The 21586-nt window shown below is 39.5% G+C and overlaps 1 protein-coding gene across 2 annotated transcripts in view; it reads left to right on the plus strand.

Moving 5' to 3' along the window:
- LOC139462303 (ephrin-A2-like) overlaps positions 1–21027 on the plus strand; it is a 343146-nt gene extending 322119 nt beyond the window's left edge. For both annotated transcript variants that reach the window (XM_071243930.1, XM_071243929.1), the window contains exons 2-6: positions 13166–13289; positions 13866–14043; positions 15881–16000; positions 16621–16752; positions 17328–21027. In XM_071243930.1, the coding sequence (XP_071100031.1) occupies positions 13166–13289; positions 13866–14043; positions 15881–16000; positions 16621–16752; positions 17328–17503 (730 nt within the window). In that variant the 3' untranslated portion in view covers positions 17504–21027. The remainder of the gene's footprint in view (positions 1–13165; positions 13290–13865; positions 14044–15880; positions 16001–16620; positions 16753–17327) is intronic.
- Positions 21028–21586: the final 559 nt, after the last annotated feature.

Below are 21586 nucleotides of genomic sequence, written 5' to 3' on the forward strand. Positions count from 1 at the left end.
GTTCATCAGTGGGTATGATCCTACATGGGAATTGAGTGCTTTTTAGTTGAATTCTTTCGGTGGGAGTCGGACAAATTACAAACTTTTATTTTGCTAATGTGTTAACTTGCCAGGGTTGATCAGCTGCGACATCATGGATTTGGACAGGACGACATCTCACGTTCGTATCACGTTCATATTGCACTGTGTAACACTCCCGTGGCACTCGCTCTGAAGTGTTCTTCATATTGATCATGCTTTTCGTGTCAATTTCATGAAGTGAATCTTGTGTGGGATTTCCACGATTAAATATTACATCAATCACAACAATATATTTCATGTCAGATTCCATTTGAGGATTTACCATGTTTCCGACATGTAAATGGTGATGTTTCATTTTGATGTATCTTGTGTTGAACTTAGGCATCTTGTTTGTCAAGTCAGAACGCATTTGTTTTGTTTTTGAAACAGCATTTTAACAAATCATTGCTGGTGAATTAACACATCAAATTCTGGCTCCCATCGGAATTCAAGTCTGGAGATTTTTGTTGAATGATTTAAACGATAATCTCCCCCAACCCAGAGCTAGCAATCAATACCAAGTTTGAGAATCATTTATTTTATCGTCAGAATTGAGAGAACACATTTCTAGATCTCGCTTTTTGAATTCACTCTTGCAACTTTGTCAGCAAGTCTGACAATCAATATGAGAATGAGATTTACAAAGTTTCAAGATCACAACAGTTTTTCAGGCTTGGTTAAACTTTAACAGTTTGTTAGGAAGGGTGTGAGGGTATTTTCTGTCCTGGGAGGATCTTGGCCGTCGCTAGTTGTATTGAGAAGACTGTTGTTGATTAATGACAAACTGATTACTCCTGAAGCAGGTGTGATGTGGACTTATGGCCTCCCTTCAACAGATGGCAAGCACTGGACAGCCTTTGCGTGAGGGGCCCTACCTGGGGAGGGTCAAAATAACTAACACAAAACTTTGTCTATTTCTTAATATGTGAGGTGAAACGATGCATTTAAGAGTATTGCACTTATCTTAATATGTAGTCAGTCTCACACAATTAGATGTGAACTGTGAGTTTCAATTCATTGACAATTTTGTTGAAGATGAAAAGGAAAAACATTAAACTGTCATGGTCCCACTTGTATTGACCCTCATTATATCAAAGGTAACTGGTCAGTTTGGATGATTCTTGACCAAGGCCTGGCCGTGTCATCAGAGAAGGAAATCGAGTGACCAGTTATTGTTGCGGAATAATCAAAGATCTGGTGATTGTCTTGTGTGTGTTTACTCGGCCACCACCAGGTTGAAAATATGAGCAGCGGTCACGAAGTCGTCTCTAAGCTGTGTGTTGATATACAAAGCATCGCATTTACTTCCAGTTCCAATCCCTTTGGTATGCAAAGTGGAGGTTTTAAAGCACCTGTTAGAATGTTTAGTTAATCTGCAATTTGTGTTTAGTGTTTGTCCTGGCCACAAGTGTCGGTGGTGGTCGTGGGGGAGCAAGTGACCGGTGGTCAGCTTGGGTAATTAGACACTGATGACTGACACTGACAGTGACTGGCAACAGTTTCCAATAAAAGATTCCCCAGTTTTGTGAGATCCCGGATTACTCCTGTTTATTAGCGGTCCATTGATTTGTCATCCTTTAAAAGTGTCTTGAGGATTGTGGGCTGGTTTTATGTTGTTGATTTGCGTGGGTGATTAGTTGATTCGGCTTTTGGCCACACTCGTATAGAAGATTAGGATTTCATTGTTTATCAGGTTGGAGTTTAAGGATGCATACAGTTGCGAGTTTGTTCCTGTCCCTGAAACCAATGGGGTGACACATCTCCTGTGTGGAGGGACAGTCATGGATGGAAGGGATATGGTGAAATATACTGGAATATTTCCGATCTATTAATAGTGTTCACCTTGACATTGAAGCTTGAGTAAGAACATGGATTGAGTCAAGAAGAGAGCACCTCAAGTCATCTTGGTTTTTTTTTCATTAATCATGTTAAGAGCATACCAATTATTATCGCAAAATTGCAGTCATTAAGAGAAAATAGCCTTACATCAATATGGAAAAAATCATGATTGATCGTTAGGAAATGGCTGTGATGAGAAAATCTGTTGAACTCTGCACTGGAACTTCAGAAGGGCAGAATTCACGATCGCATCGGAGACTTGGAGCGTTTGGCATGAGCAAAAGAGCGTGCGCAAAAGTTATCCTGAGAATGCAAATATTTAGTTTGAAGAGGATATAAGGAGAGAGAAATTGCACTTGCAAATTTAAGCAAGCAAGGCTATGGGGGCTGTGGAGGGACATAGTCTTGATAGATCGGCACAAGCAGGTATTCTGGAAAAAAATAGCTTTCTTCCGGTGTCAATGGTGGTGTGTTGCTTTCAGTTACTTTGTGTGTGTAAATTGCCAAGGATTGGATATTACGGGAAGTGATATTGAGGTTTTGATTTATTGGGACTTGCCAGAGCTGAGAAGAGAATTATTGACAAATCTATCAACCCAGTGTCAAGGAGTTGGGGTGTTATTCTTTGAAGTTTGGAATAGAAATAAAAAACTGCTTCCTTCCCTAGGTTGGGTTCTCTTGGTTCTTGTCAAAGTGTCTTTTCACTGGCCATGTCAGGGTTTGTTTGGCAGCAATACTGTGAATTGGCAAAACTTTCATTATACATCTTGTCTTTTCATGTACTGAAGTGTGGTTTCAATCTGTGTCAAAATTACCCTAGTTAGGATGATTGATGTTTGGATCAGGCAAATTTTGTCCACAAATCCACAACATCGTTAACATAACTAAAAAATAATAATTCACAGATGGCTTTGGAGTCGGAATCACTGAATATATAATAATATACATTTCATTCAATTCTGTGTTCTCACACATTTCACAGCACACATCAAACATTCTGTTTCCTTAAGGCTTAATCTGTGATAATGATATCTTATCAAATGATAAGTTTGAAAAAGGATTCAATTTTTTTTAAAATAATTAATATTTTCAAATGATTGTTTTAAAAAGAAATTGTATATTCAGTTGGAGTTGAACAAGAATCATTTAGATTTGTTAAATGGTATTATCAAATAAAATTAATGAACCACTTTGTATGAACAGTGGGAAGAAATGCCGATTTATGTCTGAAAGCACTGTGTTGATGGGAGGGTATCCACTCAGGCTAATGTTTCACTCGGCTTCACTTCAGTGCTGAGGTTTATCTAGTGTTGACAGGTTTCATTAGGGCAAAACCACAGTAACAAAACACTCGAAGCCCAGGGACAGGGAGTACATAACCATCTACAACGCCTCGAGACCCCGACCTGAAGGAAAGATGACGTCTAGGGAAGTCTGAGAGTCTTTGGCGGCAATGTTATTACACATCTGATGTATACATCTGTCCAGACTGGGTTCCTTTGTTAGCGTAACAATACCTCCAAACCTGTGCCCTTTACACACCCTGTGGCTCTGATATTACGGCAAGGCGAGGGACACGCTTCTAAAGACCTCAGGTACGCAAGTGGGCAGCAATATCTGTGAAAGCTGGTGATATTCAATGGAATGCGTATGAGATATATAGATTGATCAGGGTTGCAGACAAAGAGTCTATGCTGGGTTCTAGTCGGATGAGTGTGAACGTTGCTGGAATCAAGAAAGTGTTTGAAACATCGGATTGGACTTGATACAGGAATCAATCAGAAAAATTGGCTGAGAACGTGCCCATAGAGCCGTGGAAAGTCAGACTGCTAGCTTGGAATGTCAATAGACTTTGAGTTTTTATGCATTCGATCGTCAGAAACGGTCGAGAGATTAAAGTAGCTGTTGCAATGTACGACAGAATGCCTTCTCGGTGAAATCGAATTCTACCTGAAAGATCTAAGACCCGATTGATCGGAGAATTGACATTCTTTGTTGCCTGTAGATTCGTATTTATGGAGCGTAGACGATTGGACTCGAGCGAGGATATTCACATAAAATTGCCAATCATTTAGGCAACAAGTAATCGTAAAGGGAGGTGGAGATGCCCATCTGACAATCGACAAGATACATACAATGAATAGGAGAGCTGGCACCAATCTTACGCCCAATAAATGCATCCATAATTTGCTGACGGAATCAAAAAGAAAATCTAATTGACATGCTCCCTGCTTTCTCGGGTCATATGGGACTCTATTCTGACAGACTTCGCGATTTGATGAGGTGGTAGATTTAATAAGCCTTCACCAAAGCCTAGTTTAATACTCATGATGTGTTTACGAGGAAGAAGCTTTCTGCTAATTCACTTAGATTCCACAAAATACTCCATAGGAATTTAAGGATATTAGAGTTATAGTCAGTTCCAGGATAATAAAAACAGATGGTGGATTTGCACAAATGTTGCTTTCCCAGTTGATTAATTTAGAATGAATGATAAAAATTATATATTCATGAGTTGCCAGAAGGATTTGAATTGTGACTTAAGGTATTTGTCCATACATCTCCTGGAAGCTAAATGATCACCGGAGCTTGGCGAAATATTCAATTTTATAATTTGGTAAGATGATGGGCCTTTCACACATCTAGTTGAGTGTGCCAGGTCAGAGATGCTGCTGGTAGATAAAGCTATTAAAATGATGTTAATGTAGTGTCGGCTGTAGCCCCGGGCTTACTTCACTTCACAATATCACTCCATTAAGGCCTGACGTAAAGGATGTGAAAGCTTTATTTACTTGGAGCTGAACACGTTAAAAGCAAGTCGGCACAAAAACGTTAAGGAACAGACGAGACCGAAGACTCCACCTATATGAAAAGGTGCAATGAGGAGTAATTAATAGTGGTATATTTTTGTTCTGAGGTCATGACTGTGAGGTATTCTGACCCTTCCATACAGCACTAAGACCAGGAATGAACTGTACTGTTGAAGCGTGGCAGAGTGGAAATAGCTGACATGAAAATGACAACACTTAACCCGAATCAAGAGGGTCGTAGTTCCCATTTTTGATATTACAATCCAGGTGTATCTAGTTGCAGTTATGTTAGTCAGCTTTATAGGGGGGTCACAAATTGGTGGAATCAAGAAGCATGTGTCCCCGATGTGATCTACTGGGTCAAACAGCGAGTGTACATTTCTGAATTACCGTATACCCAGGTTGGGAAACTGTCAGTCAAAAAGACCTTTCATGTGGCAGGTATTTCTCAAACATTTGAGTTATTGTGTAGCTAGTCATATCACACCCACGCCCAGGTGTGGGATCACAGACGACCCTTCTCCTCATTGTCTAGTACATTGCTTGAAACTTGCATACATTTTACTCAAATCGGCATCATGGACGACCCTTATACACTAACATTATCAAACTTTCTTGAAATTAACATACACTGAAAAAGTATACCCTTTCAGAATCTTTCATACAAACTTGTGAATGGAAGTGTTCATGTTGACATTGACGAGGCTTCGTACACCTCCTTGGTCTACACGCTGAAGTGCAGTGGGTACTGAGGAGGACAAGATACGAGCGTGATCTCCCTCACCGGGAGCCTAATCCCAGAGGGATGTTGGTGGTAGATTAGCTGACATTATCTGCATCCCCATGTCCATATGTTTTATCGAGGACGAGGATGATGGAGGTCAAGACTGGTGTCAATTGTGTTTGCTCATAGTCTAAGGCGACATTTTTTTACTGAATGAATATTGAATAATAGTGAAGAGATCTGCAAGTGTTCCTCAAGCACATCCCCTAATACTGTTAGTGTAGGGTTGCATGAATATGTATGTGGGAGATATTTACAAATGACTCATACACGCTCTTGGCTCTATTTCATTGATGTTAATAGAATTTGGGAAAATGCTGTTGAAATGATTTATCGGAATAAGAGAAATGGGAATTATTCTATATGATATGTGAAATATCTAATTACATGTGTTACACCAGCCTGAAAAAGATTTGATGCGAGAAATTGAGTTCCTTAACAAATTTGTCACATGATCAACTTGAAATAGGACTTTTTCTGGTAAATGTATCTCTCAAATATAGTATTTTGTAGCTAGTTGATAAATGATGACTTTCTTTGGATGGTTGTAGGGTTGGTCTGGTGAAAGTTGGTTATGCGCTTTCATTGTGATTCACATTGCATAATCACAGTTCAATTTCCAGCAATCTTTATCCGTATTCCCGGGGGACAAGTAAACATGTAAGAGCGATCAGCAACATTACGCATCTGATTCACGGCATGAATATACATGACAATACTGCAGAGGGGATACAGACCCACAGCTCGCCACGCTCCCAACTTGATGACCAACTCGGCAAATTAAAGTATTCAGCAAGTACACGACTGATCTATAGCAATAGCGCTGGGGCCTTTGTCAGTTATTAGTAGCGTATCATCGTCTCTTGTTGACAGACAGAATCATTACCTCCCCTTAATCCTCTCCAATCAAGTATTGCCCTTTGCCGTGGTTGGATTTCCCAAGCGAGTGTTAAGTGTATCTTTCCGAGATCCATCATTTATTTCCCCGATAGTATGATGTGAGGTGGGTTTTTAAGCAGCACCCTATATTTTGGGTCTCAATTTGGTTGGAAATACCACCAAAGGGTCAGGAATACACTGGTCGGTCATTCATCAACCCCAGAGGAGTTCAGTCGCATGAATGGAACAATCAGGCGCAGGGCTGACTCAGGATATTAATATGGTGGTCTACAGTGAAACCTGCTATCCTTGAGGCTTTATGTAACATCATATCAAATGTTGGTGGCCTTCTATTTTCCCATTGAACTTCATTGTGGCATGGCTTTTCAGATTTAGCATATTACTAAGGCGTAGCGTTATTGTTACATTCCGCACGCAAAACGAATAGAATACAAGACAAAGGGCATATAGTGTAAATAAATTAAAATAACTGTTTGTCATGCAAGGGAAACCAGGAAGAAACATTATCACAAGATGGTGATTTTCCCCACTGCAAATCCTTCCCCTTATGGAATAATTGATTTTCAAAGATAGGTTAAAAGTCATTTAGGCATGCTATAAAATCTGCTTTTGCGTAGATTGTCAAAGAATCCGGGAAAGTTGATGTGAAATTAAACACGACCTCCAGCTAAGACCAAGGTTATCTAGATACTGGATTTGATCAAGAAGGATTAACCTTAGCAATTGAGATGTCAGCTATTAGACAGTACCAATTGCAATCTCATTTCCTTGCATCTTGCAGGATTTGCATCTAATTCTCCCTGTCTGAATCTGGGAAGGTAGGTCATAGGAATCAGAGTTCTAGGTTCCCAGCCATCAAGGATATACATAACAGGTCAATTTCATGCTGGCATATTTCAGGTAATTAAGTCCATCTGTATCATATTAACATTATCAGATCATTGTCGTGGTCGATTAAGTGTTAAATTTCCAATTAGATAGCACTTGTGTAGTGACTGCCTGGATAACAGTAGGGTGGTATCTCGTAAGTTGGCACCTAGGTTTGCTTGCTTTCCTGGCAGAATTGACGTCTTGATTAAACAAGTTGCCGAAGCAGAGCTCTGTTCCTTCAAAGGCATATTTGGGTTGAGATCTCGGTGGATCGCTGGTAGACATTTTCATATTGGGTATCAGAGATGGGATTCAGGTTAACGTTGATGGCAGAGGTATGATGTTGCTGCAGTTTGGTGGCGGGACGATGAATTAGGTATCTCAGCAAAGCTGCGACAAAGGGTATCTACGGTTTCAAATCAGTAGTAATAACAGACAGGCTGTCTTGTGTGTTATAGATCTGCCATCTTCCCAGTAACTCTGAGGAGAAGGTAGTGGCCAGGTCAGGTGATGTCTAAGCTGACCGGTAGCATGCTCCACCACTTGATTACATGCGCTATGGCCCATAGGGAGCCAAGGAGCCGACAGAGATCACCCTCAGTTCTTCCAAGCCAGATTGGGAAGTGGGATGAACAAATGGAGTCTGTCAGCCTTGAAGAGGCTCTTGATAAAATCTACATTAATTATCTTCATTAGCAAGAGGTAGCTCCTGCCGCTGAAGTGTCTTTGTTTACTGCCCATTTCTGAAGGATCAAAGACGTTTATTGCTTTCACGCCTTTGTTTTCTTTTGTTAATGCTTCGCACAATCAGATGTCTCAAAAGATTTTATAGAGTTAAACCTTGAAAAATGGACTCCTAGATGTGGGATTTCTTCTGTTCATTTGTATGCTGGTTATCATGTGTCACTGTCACACGTTCAGGATCAGGATCGGAGTGTTCCATGGGTTTGCTGTATTTACTGCCATCTGAAACCTTTCAATCAACAAACATGACCAATCTCCTCAGGGATGTGAAGTTTATTGCTCTAAATTGCAAAATGATGATTTGAGGGTAAGTTTCATCAGCCCATAATATCTTGGCCTTTAATCAAATCTAATGCATTTTCACGTCAGGAGAGTTCCAGAAGGGGAGATTAGCCTGTCGTTACTGAAATGAGTTTTGAATTGGCAAGTAGATGCACTAAGAAATGCATTAGGTAATATTGGCCATGGTAATTACGACCTGGCTGGGGGAGACGCAGTATCCTGGGGAATCGTTAGCAGATGGATGTGTTCTAGCTCGTGCCCACGGAGGTGCTAGATCAGGGGAGAGGGTCCTGTTGCCTCTGATAAGCTCACTTGTAGGTACAGCAGAGCGCTAATAGGCCCACTGCGGCTTGCCATTCCCAGGAACCACTCTCAGAACCATAAAATTATGAATGTTTCTTTTATTGGGATAGTTATTCTTAGTGGTAGTCGTCCTGTAAAGGAAATAGGAAGCTGAGATGTTTGTCTGTAGCAATAGGTGTTTGCAGCAGGACTGTGATGATTATTTGTCAGATTCTGATTATCAATCTTTCCTTGGGAAGTGTAAAGAAAATGTAATGTATGTTATATGTTGTTGCTGGATTGTATCGCTGATAGCATTACTGGAGGGACATCATAGAGGTTTATTCTGGCTTTGTAATTGAATCTGTACACATAAATCTCATCCGGAAAATTATGAAAACAATTTTGGGTTGGCATTTTGGTGATCCGATCAACAGTAAAACACACACATTAGCTGCCCCGGCATCATTGGGTCATGTGTCCCTGTAGCTTTATTTAGGGTTGGAGACGGGGTCATGTTGGAACAAGACCAGGCGCTAATAGAACTTCAGTCCTTGAACAATTAGAATGACATAATGAGAAACATTATTGAAGGCAGCAGGCTGTGCTAGATTGCATTACCAGTGATCTCACAAGCTTGTCAAAGTAAATAGACTGTCGTATTTGTTCTTGCAAGAGCAACCAGCCAATTTTCTGATGGGCAAAATACTGAGTTGCTACTAAGATGGACATAAATCGTATTTTTCAATAAATTGGTTGTGTAGCACCCACAAAGTTGTTCTGCCCTTCGTGTCTGTTTTAATCACGACAATTTGTAAAAATGTTACTTTTTGTAACCGTGTTTAGCGAAGCCTGGTTATATTAATAAGACTTTCATTTTGTGTTGTGGACACATTGAGCGACTTTCACGCTTGTAATTCCCCCTAACTCTCGATGAGTTGAGAAGATGAGGAAAAATCAATATGGCCGGAGAGTCCTCTGAATGATAAATTTTACTACTCTGTGGGGGAATAAGTCTTGGGGCTTTTTGGCTTTTTCATTTCCAGCAGTACGAACAAGAAAGGTCGAGAAACGATTTGTCACTACCGGAAACCTGTGCAGGAATCTTATTCAAGGATCAGGCAAAAACACATCATAGATTTCCAATTACCTTTTTTTCATTGTAATTATTATCCTTGATTTGCCTGTAACCATGCAGCCTGTCCCAGGATAGCTATAAATGAACTTTGTCTGTCAATACCAAAAAGATTTACTTGTCTCTTGTAACCAGAATTTACCTTGAGGAAATTTGAGAGTGAGAAACGCTGAGGCTGTTTCTAAATGAATGTTCGATGTGAGTCAGTATAGGGCTTTGCCATAAGGAGGATATGAGAAATAGGTAGACGATGATTTTCCACCGGCATTGACACATTAAAGACCAAGAGTTATAAGAAACTTTTAAATGAAATAATAAAAAAGGAATTGGTTGAGATTTATTATGGACAGTAACAGCATGTTAATGTTTAATCGGACATTTAAAAGAAAAAACGATGGAAACAGCACATAAACCGTTTCCCTTGCCTTGGCAATTTAGTTCCATCATTGCTGGAACAAGTTAGTTTTTTTCTGACCTCGCAGTTTATTGTGTATGCACTAAGTGAGTCCAGATCAAAAGTTAATTTCATTGGGAAGTTTGCAAGAACAAAGGGCAATACACTAGGGACATGGCTCAATATTGCTGGACGGACCAAAGGATTGAAATGCAATCGTAATGAATATGCATGCAACCACTTAGGACCAGATTCAAATCGGAAAATGAGATTCTGTACTTTTTACCCAGTTTTCCCTCTTGACTCTCAATTGCAGTAATTTGGCCCTTCGACTCTCCTGAAAGATCAAATAGTGAATTTGCATTTTGTTGATGAAATTAGTTAGAAAACATTTTGATACTACAACTAACAGAGCTCTTGCTCTGATCTGGTCGGAGGCACTTGGGTTCTTTCTCATTGTTGCAAATCTTCAGACTTGTTGACCACGGTTTTTACATGGCATATCAACTGAAATGGAAAAATATCATGAATTTGCCCCCTTTGTACGTAAAGATCAAATTTGCTCAATTGATAAAGTTTGTTGAAACATGGAAACAAGGGAATTGGAATCAGTCTCCTTTGAGCTTATAATGGAACGAGGCGCAGAAGATCATTACACTTATTCTTTGGTCATAGAAAATGATTAAATTTGGATAACTGGCCAGTACTTCACATCCATTTAAGTTGTTAATTGGACAAGGGTGTATGGATCAGTCAACATCAGAGGTACACAAGCACACCGTGATCAGTGTCCAACATGAGTAAGAAATTGCTCTTAACACAAACCCCTTTTACGTACTGGCGGCAGTGCTCGTGGAATGGTTTCATTCTCTAGTCAATTGGAAGAAGCCTTTGAACATGTGGACTTTATCGCCTACGTCAAAGTCTAGCAGAGGGAGTTTTGTGTAAAACGAGTGCCCCAGGGGGCATCACTGCTTGTCAGGGTGATAGGCTGGGGCTGCGGCAGTGCCGTTGTGCTGAGGGTTGGCAGACTGATGCCAATGTAAGAATAATACAAGCAGATATAAAGGCCATGTTGGACCTGTGTCTTGCCACAGGATGTGTTGTAGAACACAGCGTCCAACATCCGGGTTGTCTCTGGAGATTGCTGCTCCATTCTGCTCGTGTCACCTGAGGTCATGGCAGACTAGTTCTATGTGGACGTATTGGCATATGAAACATGATAAGGGCTTCGTCACACTTTCGAAGAAATATCAAATTTTACTTCACAAATTTTCTGATGGGCCTGTTCAGTCTTGAGGTGTTTTTTGTGTCTTCAACTTTTGACAGGTTTCTGGTTGCTAAGTGACAACAACCGCTGGTAACCAGTTTATCTTGAAACATTTGCACACCAAGTCCATTAATGCCTTAAACACAACAGCTTCTAACAAGATTTAAAAGCAGCAAGTGCATTTGCAGCTTAGACTCCAACCACAAAGCTCTTTGTGGTGACCATATAAAGTGGGGAAAAATGCGCTAAGTTGCAAAGGTGCATTTTATTGTCAGGAATCCTCCAGGATAAGCCTTTAAAAATCAACCACTCCATTAGGCATGGCTGTATCTTGTGGCATGTGAAGGGGCTGGGAGATCTACCAACAACTGTTCTCAAATTTACTGCCACTATTCTCGTATCTTCACGTGTGATCCAACCACCACAGCCATGGAACCGTCAAACGCCATATCTTTGATCATGGACCAATTTGATATTCAGAATCCACACTTCACCAAAGGTGTTAAAGACCATTTTGATGGAAATGACTCTTTCTGAATAAATCACCAGGAAATTCCATATTTCCATACATTTTGATGAAATTTTGAGCTCTTCATGAAAGAAAGTAGACCGAGTATATTTTGTTCATTATCCAAAGTGCACTTTAGTTCTTGGACGAGGTTGCGACCATGTTGGGTGTTTGTTATTCCATCTCGTGGCAACTGGGTGGTCCCCCAAACACAACCAGCATTGTTAATTAGATCCCCCTCGTAAAATGAATTCAGATAAGGGTGACACAAATATTGCTGAATTATCAGCAGAAACTTAGATGTACAATAAGGCTGTACTTGGTAGTAGCCATAGCTCGTGCTGTTCTCGGAAAGGCCATTGTGTAGCATGTTGGGCAAGAGGCAATAAAAGAGTGAATGTGGGTTTGATGAGAAATCTATTGCTGTACATGTGCTAATGAAGTTAATAAATCTAGCTGATCATGCGGCGAGAAGGCTGCATCATGTAGAGAGCCATCAAGCAGTAGATACCACAGTAATGGCGCTGTTGCTGAAGACAAAGGCTCTAATTATCTCGCACGAAAAAGACGTGATGCACTGTCCTCTAATTACTCTAATAAGAAGCAAGATAGTCCCATCTGTTTTCTTCAGCAGTTGAAGTTAATTGGTCTCCTGAGTTTTATTGCCCTTACAGAATGATAATATATTTGTTTGAAAAAACAACCATGAGGCTTTAAGGAGGTTTGAGGAGAATTTATACGTTAAATGTGGAAAATGTGTATGGTAGTTAAAAACATGAAGAGGAACGTGTGGATCAGCATATCGATTTGTATGAGACTATGACAAGACTGACAGTTATCATAACTATTTGGTTGCTCAAGCTCCGAGCGGCTCCTGGTCGTGGTCTGTGAGGGTTGTTTCATATTTGTGTCCCATGTTTGTTGAGTTAATATGGATAGTTTACCTAGCTTTGGCGTCACTGTTTGAGATCGGTTAATATGTCCCAAACAGCTGTGAAATCTGAAAGTCAAAGGTCATTAAGTTTCCCTAGCGTCCCTCACCTGGCTTTGATCAGGCCAAGAAACTCGGGAAAGAAAAATGAAAATATGAAATTGTTGAATTTTCGGGATCAAATATTGACGTTACGGTTTCCTCTTCTTGTTACTAGATTTGGAAATATGAAATGGTATTTGTACATGTTTCACGTCGATGACTTTAAACAAGGAGTTTATGAATGATATTTGAACATGTTTCAGCTCAATGACTTTAAACAAGGAGTTTATGAATGTTTTTTTTGTATGTTTCAGGTTCATAGTCAGTAGTAGAAACAACGAAATTGACATCAAGTTGAGCGACAGTATAGACATCATATGCCCTACATATCCGAAGGGCACACCCACATCAAAGATGGAATTTTATATAATATATATGGTAAGTTGAAATTTCTACATTATAATGATAGATACCATCACTTTACATATCCTGTTAAGTCTTTAATATATTCATAGTAAATTCAAGTGATTTAACAACAGCTTTTTGAAAATGCTAGTGGCACATAAAAGGCCACTTGTCCCAATGGGAATTATGATCTTGTACAAAATGACATTTGATATTGAATGAGAGAAAGATATTGTGGCTGATGAGGGGTTATATTATACATATTATATCATTCATAACTCATGGGGGTCTGGTAGCCTAGTGGTTAAAGCGTTCGTTCATCACACCAAGCCACGGGTTCGATTCCAGACATGGGTACAATGTGTGAAGCCAATTTCTGGTGTCCCCGCCGTGATATTGCTGGAATATTGCTAAAAGCGGCGTAAAACATACTCTCTCTCTCTCACTCATCATTCACTGTGTATAGGAGACTCTTGTCGCAACCAAACTGAAACCTCACTCAACAAGCCACTGCAACCAAGGTTGTGATTCTCATCTTGCTATGTCTGCCTGCCCCACAGTGGTGAAACACACCCTTGTAACACTATGTTAATGATGTGTTTGTTGCAGGTGGGAAAACAGGAGTATGATTCGTGTATAATCAACAACACAACCAAGGCAAAACTGCTCATCAAGTGTTCGCTACCGATGGCCAATCCCCCTTTGCTCTACACCCTCCTCATTAAACAGTTCCAGTCCATTCCTGGCAATCCCGACTTCCAGCCAGGGAAGAAGTACTATTTCATAAGTAAGTATATTAGTGCATCTTGTTGAATGCCAGTCCCCAATAGTCCAGCTTTATCACAGCAGCCTGTTAATAATCTCGTCTGGACCAGGCAACAAATGGTTAATAGCATGAGCAACAGTCCTGCTTTGGGGCATGATGACCTGAAATCATCCAAGTCAGTAATCCTGATTCATGTTAGTTGACTCTTACAACAAGAATAGGTTACCGGAGACCAATCCTATCCGGGGCTACCCCTGGGAGGAAGCATATTTGTATATGGTGGAGGCACAATACAGTTCAAATCTCATCAAACTGGCCATAGAAATTCAGAACAGAACTCCACAGCACCATCAAAGTGTTCAAAGCACCCTTGTATCATCAATACATTGAAACAGACTCCAAAGACAAAAACATCAGAGTGGTTTAATATCCTATATGGAAATATATTGCTTGTTTGTCCTGGATGTATCTGGCCATAAAAATGTATGGAAATAGTACATATGATTCTATGAATAAATCAGACATTTCAAATCATATGTTAGAAAGACCTTATTTACACAAGAAGCTCTTTTGTGAGAGTGTTGAATTAACCATGAGTCCTGGAGAATATATGGGCCGACCATTCTAATAGATATTCCATGTTGGAGTGGTCGGCGTGGATCACACCCCTGCTGATGGAGGGATGCTGTTTCGTACCATTGTTTGTCTGGTCAGTTAGCAATGGCTGACCCCAGCGTTACATATTCTGGTCCTGTGTGCGATGCTTGGCTCCCGAAGCACTAGAGGGTAATGACATATGAAGACGGCCATCCACCAGACACTTATTTGAAATTATGCGCACAACCAGATCAAGCCATGTCTTGACTCTTCTGTGTCGATATTTGCAAGATAATTTCCGACTGTTTGGAATCCTGTGGGTGGAAACATGCCATCTTGCAATATATCAAGTGTGTTAGTCATTGCCGTTGTTATTGGTGGAGATGGAGGACGAACATAATTACATCCCTTCATGCACTGTTTCGTTTCATGTCATGCAAACTTCGTTTGTAATTGAAACAAAGACCAGCTCCACGGTCTAGTGGATAGAGTGTCTGCCCGGAGAGCAGAAGGTTGGTGTATCGATTCTGTAGCCATGTCGTACCAAAAGATGCTAAAAGAAGGTGCTTGTTGGTACCCTGCCTGACACTCAGCATTAAGGGTCTAAAACAAGGACTGGTCAGGTCGGAGTCAGTATACTGTGTCTGAGTGGGATATTCCTGTTAAACTGCGGCATGGTATCTCAGTTGACTGGCACTATAAAATTGGCATTAGTCCAGACCAGTACAAGAAAACACACACGTGTGCATGCCTGTTCCCATATTAGTGGATTAATCATGAATGCAAACCCCATTTCACCCCACCTCACCTAAATGAAACAAGCCCTGGGAATTCCCGGGCAGAATAGCTCCACAGTACCAATGCTTCAGAGAGAGACAAGGAAGGGCATGTCTTTCTAACCCCAACAAAGTGGGTCGTCTCTCATGCTATTAACCATTTGTTTGGCTGGCCCAAACTTGAAATCTTTCATTGGCAGTTAGAATTTATATATGCATAACTGCCATGTAAAACATCCAACGTATCATTGCCATTCTTCTGATTATTCTATGTATAGCAATTTGTAAGAATATTGGAGCTGGTTCACTTGTTTATGATGAATAAGAACAGACTACCTTCACTCGAACACAATACCATGAGACAGACATGAGAGCCTAACAATTCGAGCCATCTTGTAAACGGAAACCAAGTAGAGAATGCCCACAAGTAGCAAAAAGATCCATCATCAATGTAAGTGAAATTAAAAATTTGATTATTTTTGCAGCAACATCAGGAGGTGAATACCATGAACTGAACAATCAGTATGAAGGGGCCTGCCTGACAAAGAACATGAGACTAATTCTCAATGTGTGCTGTAACGGTTCACAGACAGCCAAACCCACACGTAAGTTGATGTCAGCTCGGCTGGGCCAAGGGAGAGAACTGCGTATGGCCCACTGCTGTGACTATAAAAGGGAGCTATTTCTGCTTCAGATTGGTTGTGGCTGCAGTGCTTTTCCACTTGGACTTGATGATATGATTTGAATTTTAAATGTTTGGGATTAGCGAGTTTGTTTGTTTAATTATGATATTATTCTTTAAATGTTAGTGTCTTTCTGTATAAGGAAATTGTTTTTAATCATGTTTTTCAGGTAGCTTTTTAGTAAGATCATACAACATATTTAATACATCAAACATCAATTCAGGAATTGTTTGTTTGTTCCTGTGTCTTTTATATAAATATTATGTAAGGTTTATTTTATAGAAATATGATTTAAGGTTTTGAAGATCTTGCTCTGAAAAACTCCTTCCAAATGAAGTGTTCTGATTATGGCTGATTCACTAGATTGAAAGCTATAGAAAGTTAATAGAAGCATATGGTGTAGTGTTATTGTGGACAATGATTCTGTCAGTGTCCATCCCAAAGTCACCTAGTGTGCTAACAAGATTTAGGACAACCATACTTTCGACATTTGCGCACATATTCTATAAGGCAGGATATTGATGTGTTGTTGTGTATTTCAGCTGACAATCAGACTCCCCGACCAGTGGAGACGACCCCACGACCCATGATGACCACACGGCGACCAACGACAACTAGAACAACTACACCAACAACAACTACTACTACTACACTTAGGACGACACCCAGAACAAGTAAGTACTTACGATATCCACATGAGTCGTACTTAAATCCTAAAGTTTCCAAAATGTGGCCTTCGTTATTTTTGATACACTGGCTTAACATAGAACTAGATATATGTATGCTTTGCAAACATGCTTGAAGCCACCTAGCTGTGTTTAACTTGGTAGTAGGGGCAGTGAAGCAGTCTGGTGTTAAAGTGTTCGCTCATCGCGCTGAAGGCTGGGTTTGATTCTCCACATGGGTACAATGTGTAAAGGTCATTTCTTGTGTCCCTTGCTGGAATATTACTAAAAGCTGCTTAAAACTATACTCACTCACTAAGTAGTCATGAGGTGGAGGGGTAGCCTAGTGGTTAAAGCGTTCGCTCATCACACCTATGTCATGGGTTTGAATCCCCACATTGGTAAAATGTGTGAAGCCCATTTCTGGTGTCCCCGCCATGATATTGCTTAAATATTGCTTAAAGTGGCATAAGACCACACTCTCTCACTAGTCGTCATGACAATTTGTATCCCCATTACAAATAAAGACTATTATTTAGTATTAATTTTATTGTTTTTACTTATTTTTGTCTTCTTTGTTTCAGAAAAACCAACAAATACAGACAGCATTCCAGGAAATGGAAACCTTCCAGATGAAAATGTAATTCATGCAAATGGACCTAAAAATGTAGGCCTCATAAGTGCCGATGCTAGCCATAGGACTATTGTAAATGTGGGAGTTCTCCTCATGTCTGTGACAATTGCTCTGCTGCTGCGGTAGTCTTTCGCCGTGTCAGTGAATAATGACTGATATCCTGTGTGCATCATTGTTGTGATCTCGATACTCACAGAAGTACCAATATGGAGCAAAGAGTTATATGCCCTTGGATGAGAGTTACCTCCCTTTCAAGGTAGAGTTATCTCCCCAAATGAAGAAGGTGACAGTTCAACTCCTGAATGGAATGTAATTCCGGTTGATTTTCGAGCATCCAAGTTGTTGAGAGGTGTACAAGAGGACCGCCTTTGCCATTTCTCACTGCTCAATACTGGTTGAGATGGTCTATTGTGAACACCAGTTTTTCAACAGTTCCTGCTCAGAAATACTAACCAATCAACGATGATGGGGGGAATCAGAAGAGGGATACACCCGTTAACCCTATCCATGTTGATGCAGGTCTGGAACTTCAAGGGTTAATCCATGAACCCTGAACCCTGCTGAAACCCAATATCCAGAAGTCACAACACTGACCTGACATCAGCATGAAAAGGGTTAACACCAAAAAAAGCCAGTCCGCATTCTCACAAGGACTTGGAAGGAGAACTTTCTGCAATTTCAAGAAATCTGTGGAAAATATTTGACCTAAGATCTCTGACCTTCTGACTCTTCCATAAGAAAATCTTTCCTTGTGCCAGGTGCAAAGCTTGCCAATGATATTGACTTGAATGAACTTGTGATTTCATTTTGTACATAGATTTTTTGACCAATCAATGTGCTTTATATATTTGTCAAATAACCTATGAAATTGCTTCTTGTATCTGTGATTTGATCCAGTTGTGTGGTTGATTGTGCACACGCACCTGGAGTGTACGTTTGCACGTTGCCGTGACAACACACGACAACCATCATCCAAGTTGGAATTCACAAGGAACTGTGCTAAGACTACACGTTTTAGTCCCAGCTGTGAGTAATGGATGATTCACCTTATAATACTAAAATACTGTACAATGCGTGAAATGTTATGAGATATATTCAAAATACGACCAAGGAAAAGCAACCACTGTCATCTTAATAGTTTAGCCGGTCATTCTGGTAGGAACCATCACCGCCATCAGAAACATATCTTCAAACTACTTCTAAATATTACCCACTTATCACTGGTTGTATTTCTCTTGGTGAACTAATGTATGTGTATTACGAAAAACTGTTAATGCATTCCTAAGCGTACCATAATTGTGTTTTGTACAGAATCCGATGGTCTGAAACTTATGCTATTTAACCAACAAACCTAGTGCTTCAAGCTGTTTTGAGTTTTCAAGTTTTGTTCCTATGTATTTTCAGAGACCATTATCCTGCTTGGCGCTGTAGAATCATAATTTATTGTTTATTTATTCATGTTTTGAAATACACATCTTTCATTTCACAAAAGAATTCATGCTAATACAGGAGTAGAGAATAGTGAAATATGTTCAGGAAAACGATAAGGTTTTTGGGAATAAATTTTGTAGATGAAATTTAGATCCTTTTTTAGTTTCTGCAATTTTTGAGTAACTGCAAACTATAAACTGTGTCCCCCTCCTCATGCAGTTATTATGGGTGCTACCCTTAGAGGCAATATCTTAGATGCCTTGGAATGGATGCAAAATATGCTCAAATATGAAAACTATTAATTCTGATTTAGTAGCTAGTGTACAGTTGCCATGCCAACCAGCAAGCAGTGTACATGTACATAGGATCCGTATCATAATGGTATTATCTTTGAAATCTAGCTCTTAACATTTTGTTCTGAAATTTATTTGAATTGCAATTTTATGAAAAGGTCTTGATTTGACTGTTCTCTTGGATTTCGGCTATACATTTGTATTTGAGTACCCCATTCTTAGGACTGACATGGTAGTGATCGATACACTGTTGTGTTGTATATGTGTGTATTGTGTTGTCAACTAACACCTTTAGTTTTAGCTTTGTAAATTATTCTCGTGACTATCAGTGAAAAAGTTCTTCACTCTAAATATGGTATTTAAGCAGATTTTGAATGTTGGATGAATGAACGCTCATATTTGCCTGTTTTGACATTACTTTTGCTCGAGTTACAAAAATATCATAATTTGAATTTCGTGATTGAAACACAACGTATGGAGTATTATTAATTGTCATAAACAAATGTTGTGAATGAGGTTGGTGAAATACTGCGAACATGTCTAGTAATTTGAAAGTACATGATTTGCGCTGTTTTGCCGTACGAATTGACAACCGTGGACTGGCTGAGATTGCTATGGATTATTAATATGAGCTGCATGAATGATTAAAAGTGAAATGTGTGTATGAAAGATATTGTTGTTTTTACAACACCTGATCATGTAAATTATGTTATCTGTTATGTGTATATTTTGTATATAGTGTTTGTTACAGAGGTATTGTAGATATCATGATGTTCGTTTAACTGTCCTCATTGTGCACAGGATGTGCAGTGAGGTTCAAACGATATGAAATTGACATGAAGTCTCGTCCTTGTTGTACAGATTTGTTTCTGTAAAAGTTATATTTTTATTGAAGTCACTCGATTTAAAACACACTAAAATAAAATAACCAATTTGGGGGTACGAAATGAAAAATCGCAAAATTGTAAAGAATAATCCTGTGTGAGAATTAACACGTTGATAACATATCAAACCTGAGTATGTGGATGTACACATGAAAGGAGATCATATCATTAAGGAAACAGCATTATGCATATTTAATTGACATGGATGTAAGTTTTGTTCGACTCACATCGATAGACGAGTATCAGGCATTGTAGACCTTGCTGAATAATTTGACTATGATATGATTACTCATAATCGTCCCATTTTGTTTGCTTTGTTACATCTGACTGCTTTATTTTATTATGTAGCTTTAACTGTCAGTACGTGACTTCACTTGTGTTGCTGATGTTACCCTTCAAATTACCATTGTATACTTTCATGGAGTTGAAATAACATGATGCTTGAAATCCAGATGTGTAAATATGCTGATGAGAAGAAAAAAGGGAATGCATTAAAATATAACGTGAGTAATAGTATTCATATCATCAAACCCGAAATAATATAACAGATATGTTTTAGCAACATTGTTTGATCATACTTTGTTCTGAAGGGTAAAACATGCTTGATACATGTTGCCTTATTTGTTTCCATGAGCATATTGATGTGTGTTTTTTTTCTGAAATTATTTCTTAATTCATTAATCAACAACATTGTGAAATGTCATTCTTGTTATTTCTGCTCCATCTGGAAACATTAGACAATGCTCTGCGTTGAAACAGAAGAGATCCCTTAGTAACCACAAGCGGTATATGTAGTAGCAAAGACTGAGTGCAATATTTCTGTCACTGGTTTCCCCAGTGTTGTACACAAGGGACTGCTGGTGATCATGTGACAACATCATGTGACTAGTGATCATGTGACAACACCATGTGATGCTTGGCAGGCTCAGTTAGATCTGAACAACACAGTATGTCAAGATGTTTCAATAAAATAATTTTTGTAAAATATGTAAGTGTACATTTCTACACTTTCAATAAAATGTATATACAAATGTAAACTGGACTTTTGGTTTTGTGTTGGACTTGCTATCAGGAGAGGTAGCCTTATTAAGTGTTTGAGGGGAGATTGGTTGGTTGGTTTGTTGTTTAACACTGCACTCAGCAATATTCCAGCTATATGACAGCGGTCTGTAAATAATCGAGTCTGGACCAGACAATCCAGTGATTATATAATGAATCAACCAAGTCAGGGAGCCTGACCACCCGATCCGTTAGTCGCCTTTTAGGGCAAGCATGGGTTGCTGATGAATCTTCATGGGTCGCATGGGGGGAGAGATCTGTGTGGAGCTGTATACACACACAATACATGATATATACGATTATGATATATGATAAACATACAGTCGAACTTCGCTTATCCGGACACTTCTGTTTTCATGTATATATATATTGGCTGGATAAACCAGTTTCCGGATATATTGGTTGGTTGTTTTGTTTTTTAACGCCTCACTCATCACTATTCCAGCTATATGTCAGCGGTCTGTAAATAATCGAGTCCGGACCAGACAATCAAGTGATTGATATCATGAGCATCGATCCACGTAATTGGGATCGATGACGTG

The sequence above is a fragment of the Haliotis cracherodii genome, unplaced genomic scaffold, assembly GCF_022045235.1.
Source record: "Haliotis cracherodii isolate W230 unplaced genomic scaffold, xgHalCrac1.p SCAF_15, whole genome shotgun sequence".
Classification (NCBI taxonomy): Eukaryota; Metazoa; Mollusca; class Gastropoda; order Lepetellida; family Haliotidae; genus Haliotis; species Haliotis cracherodii.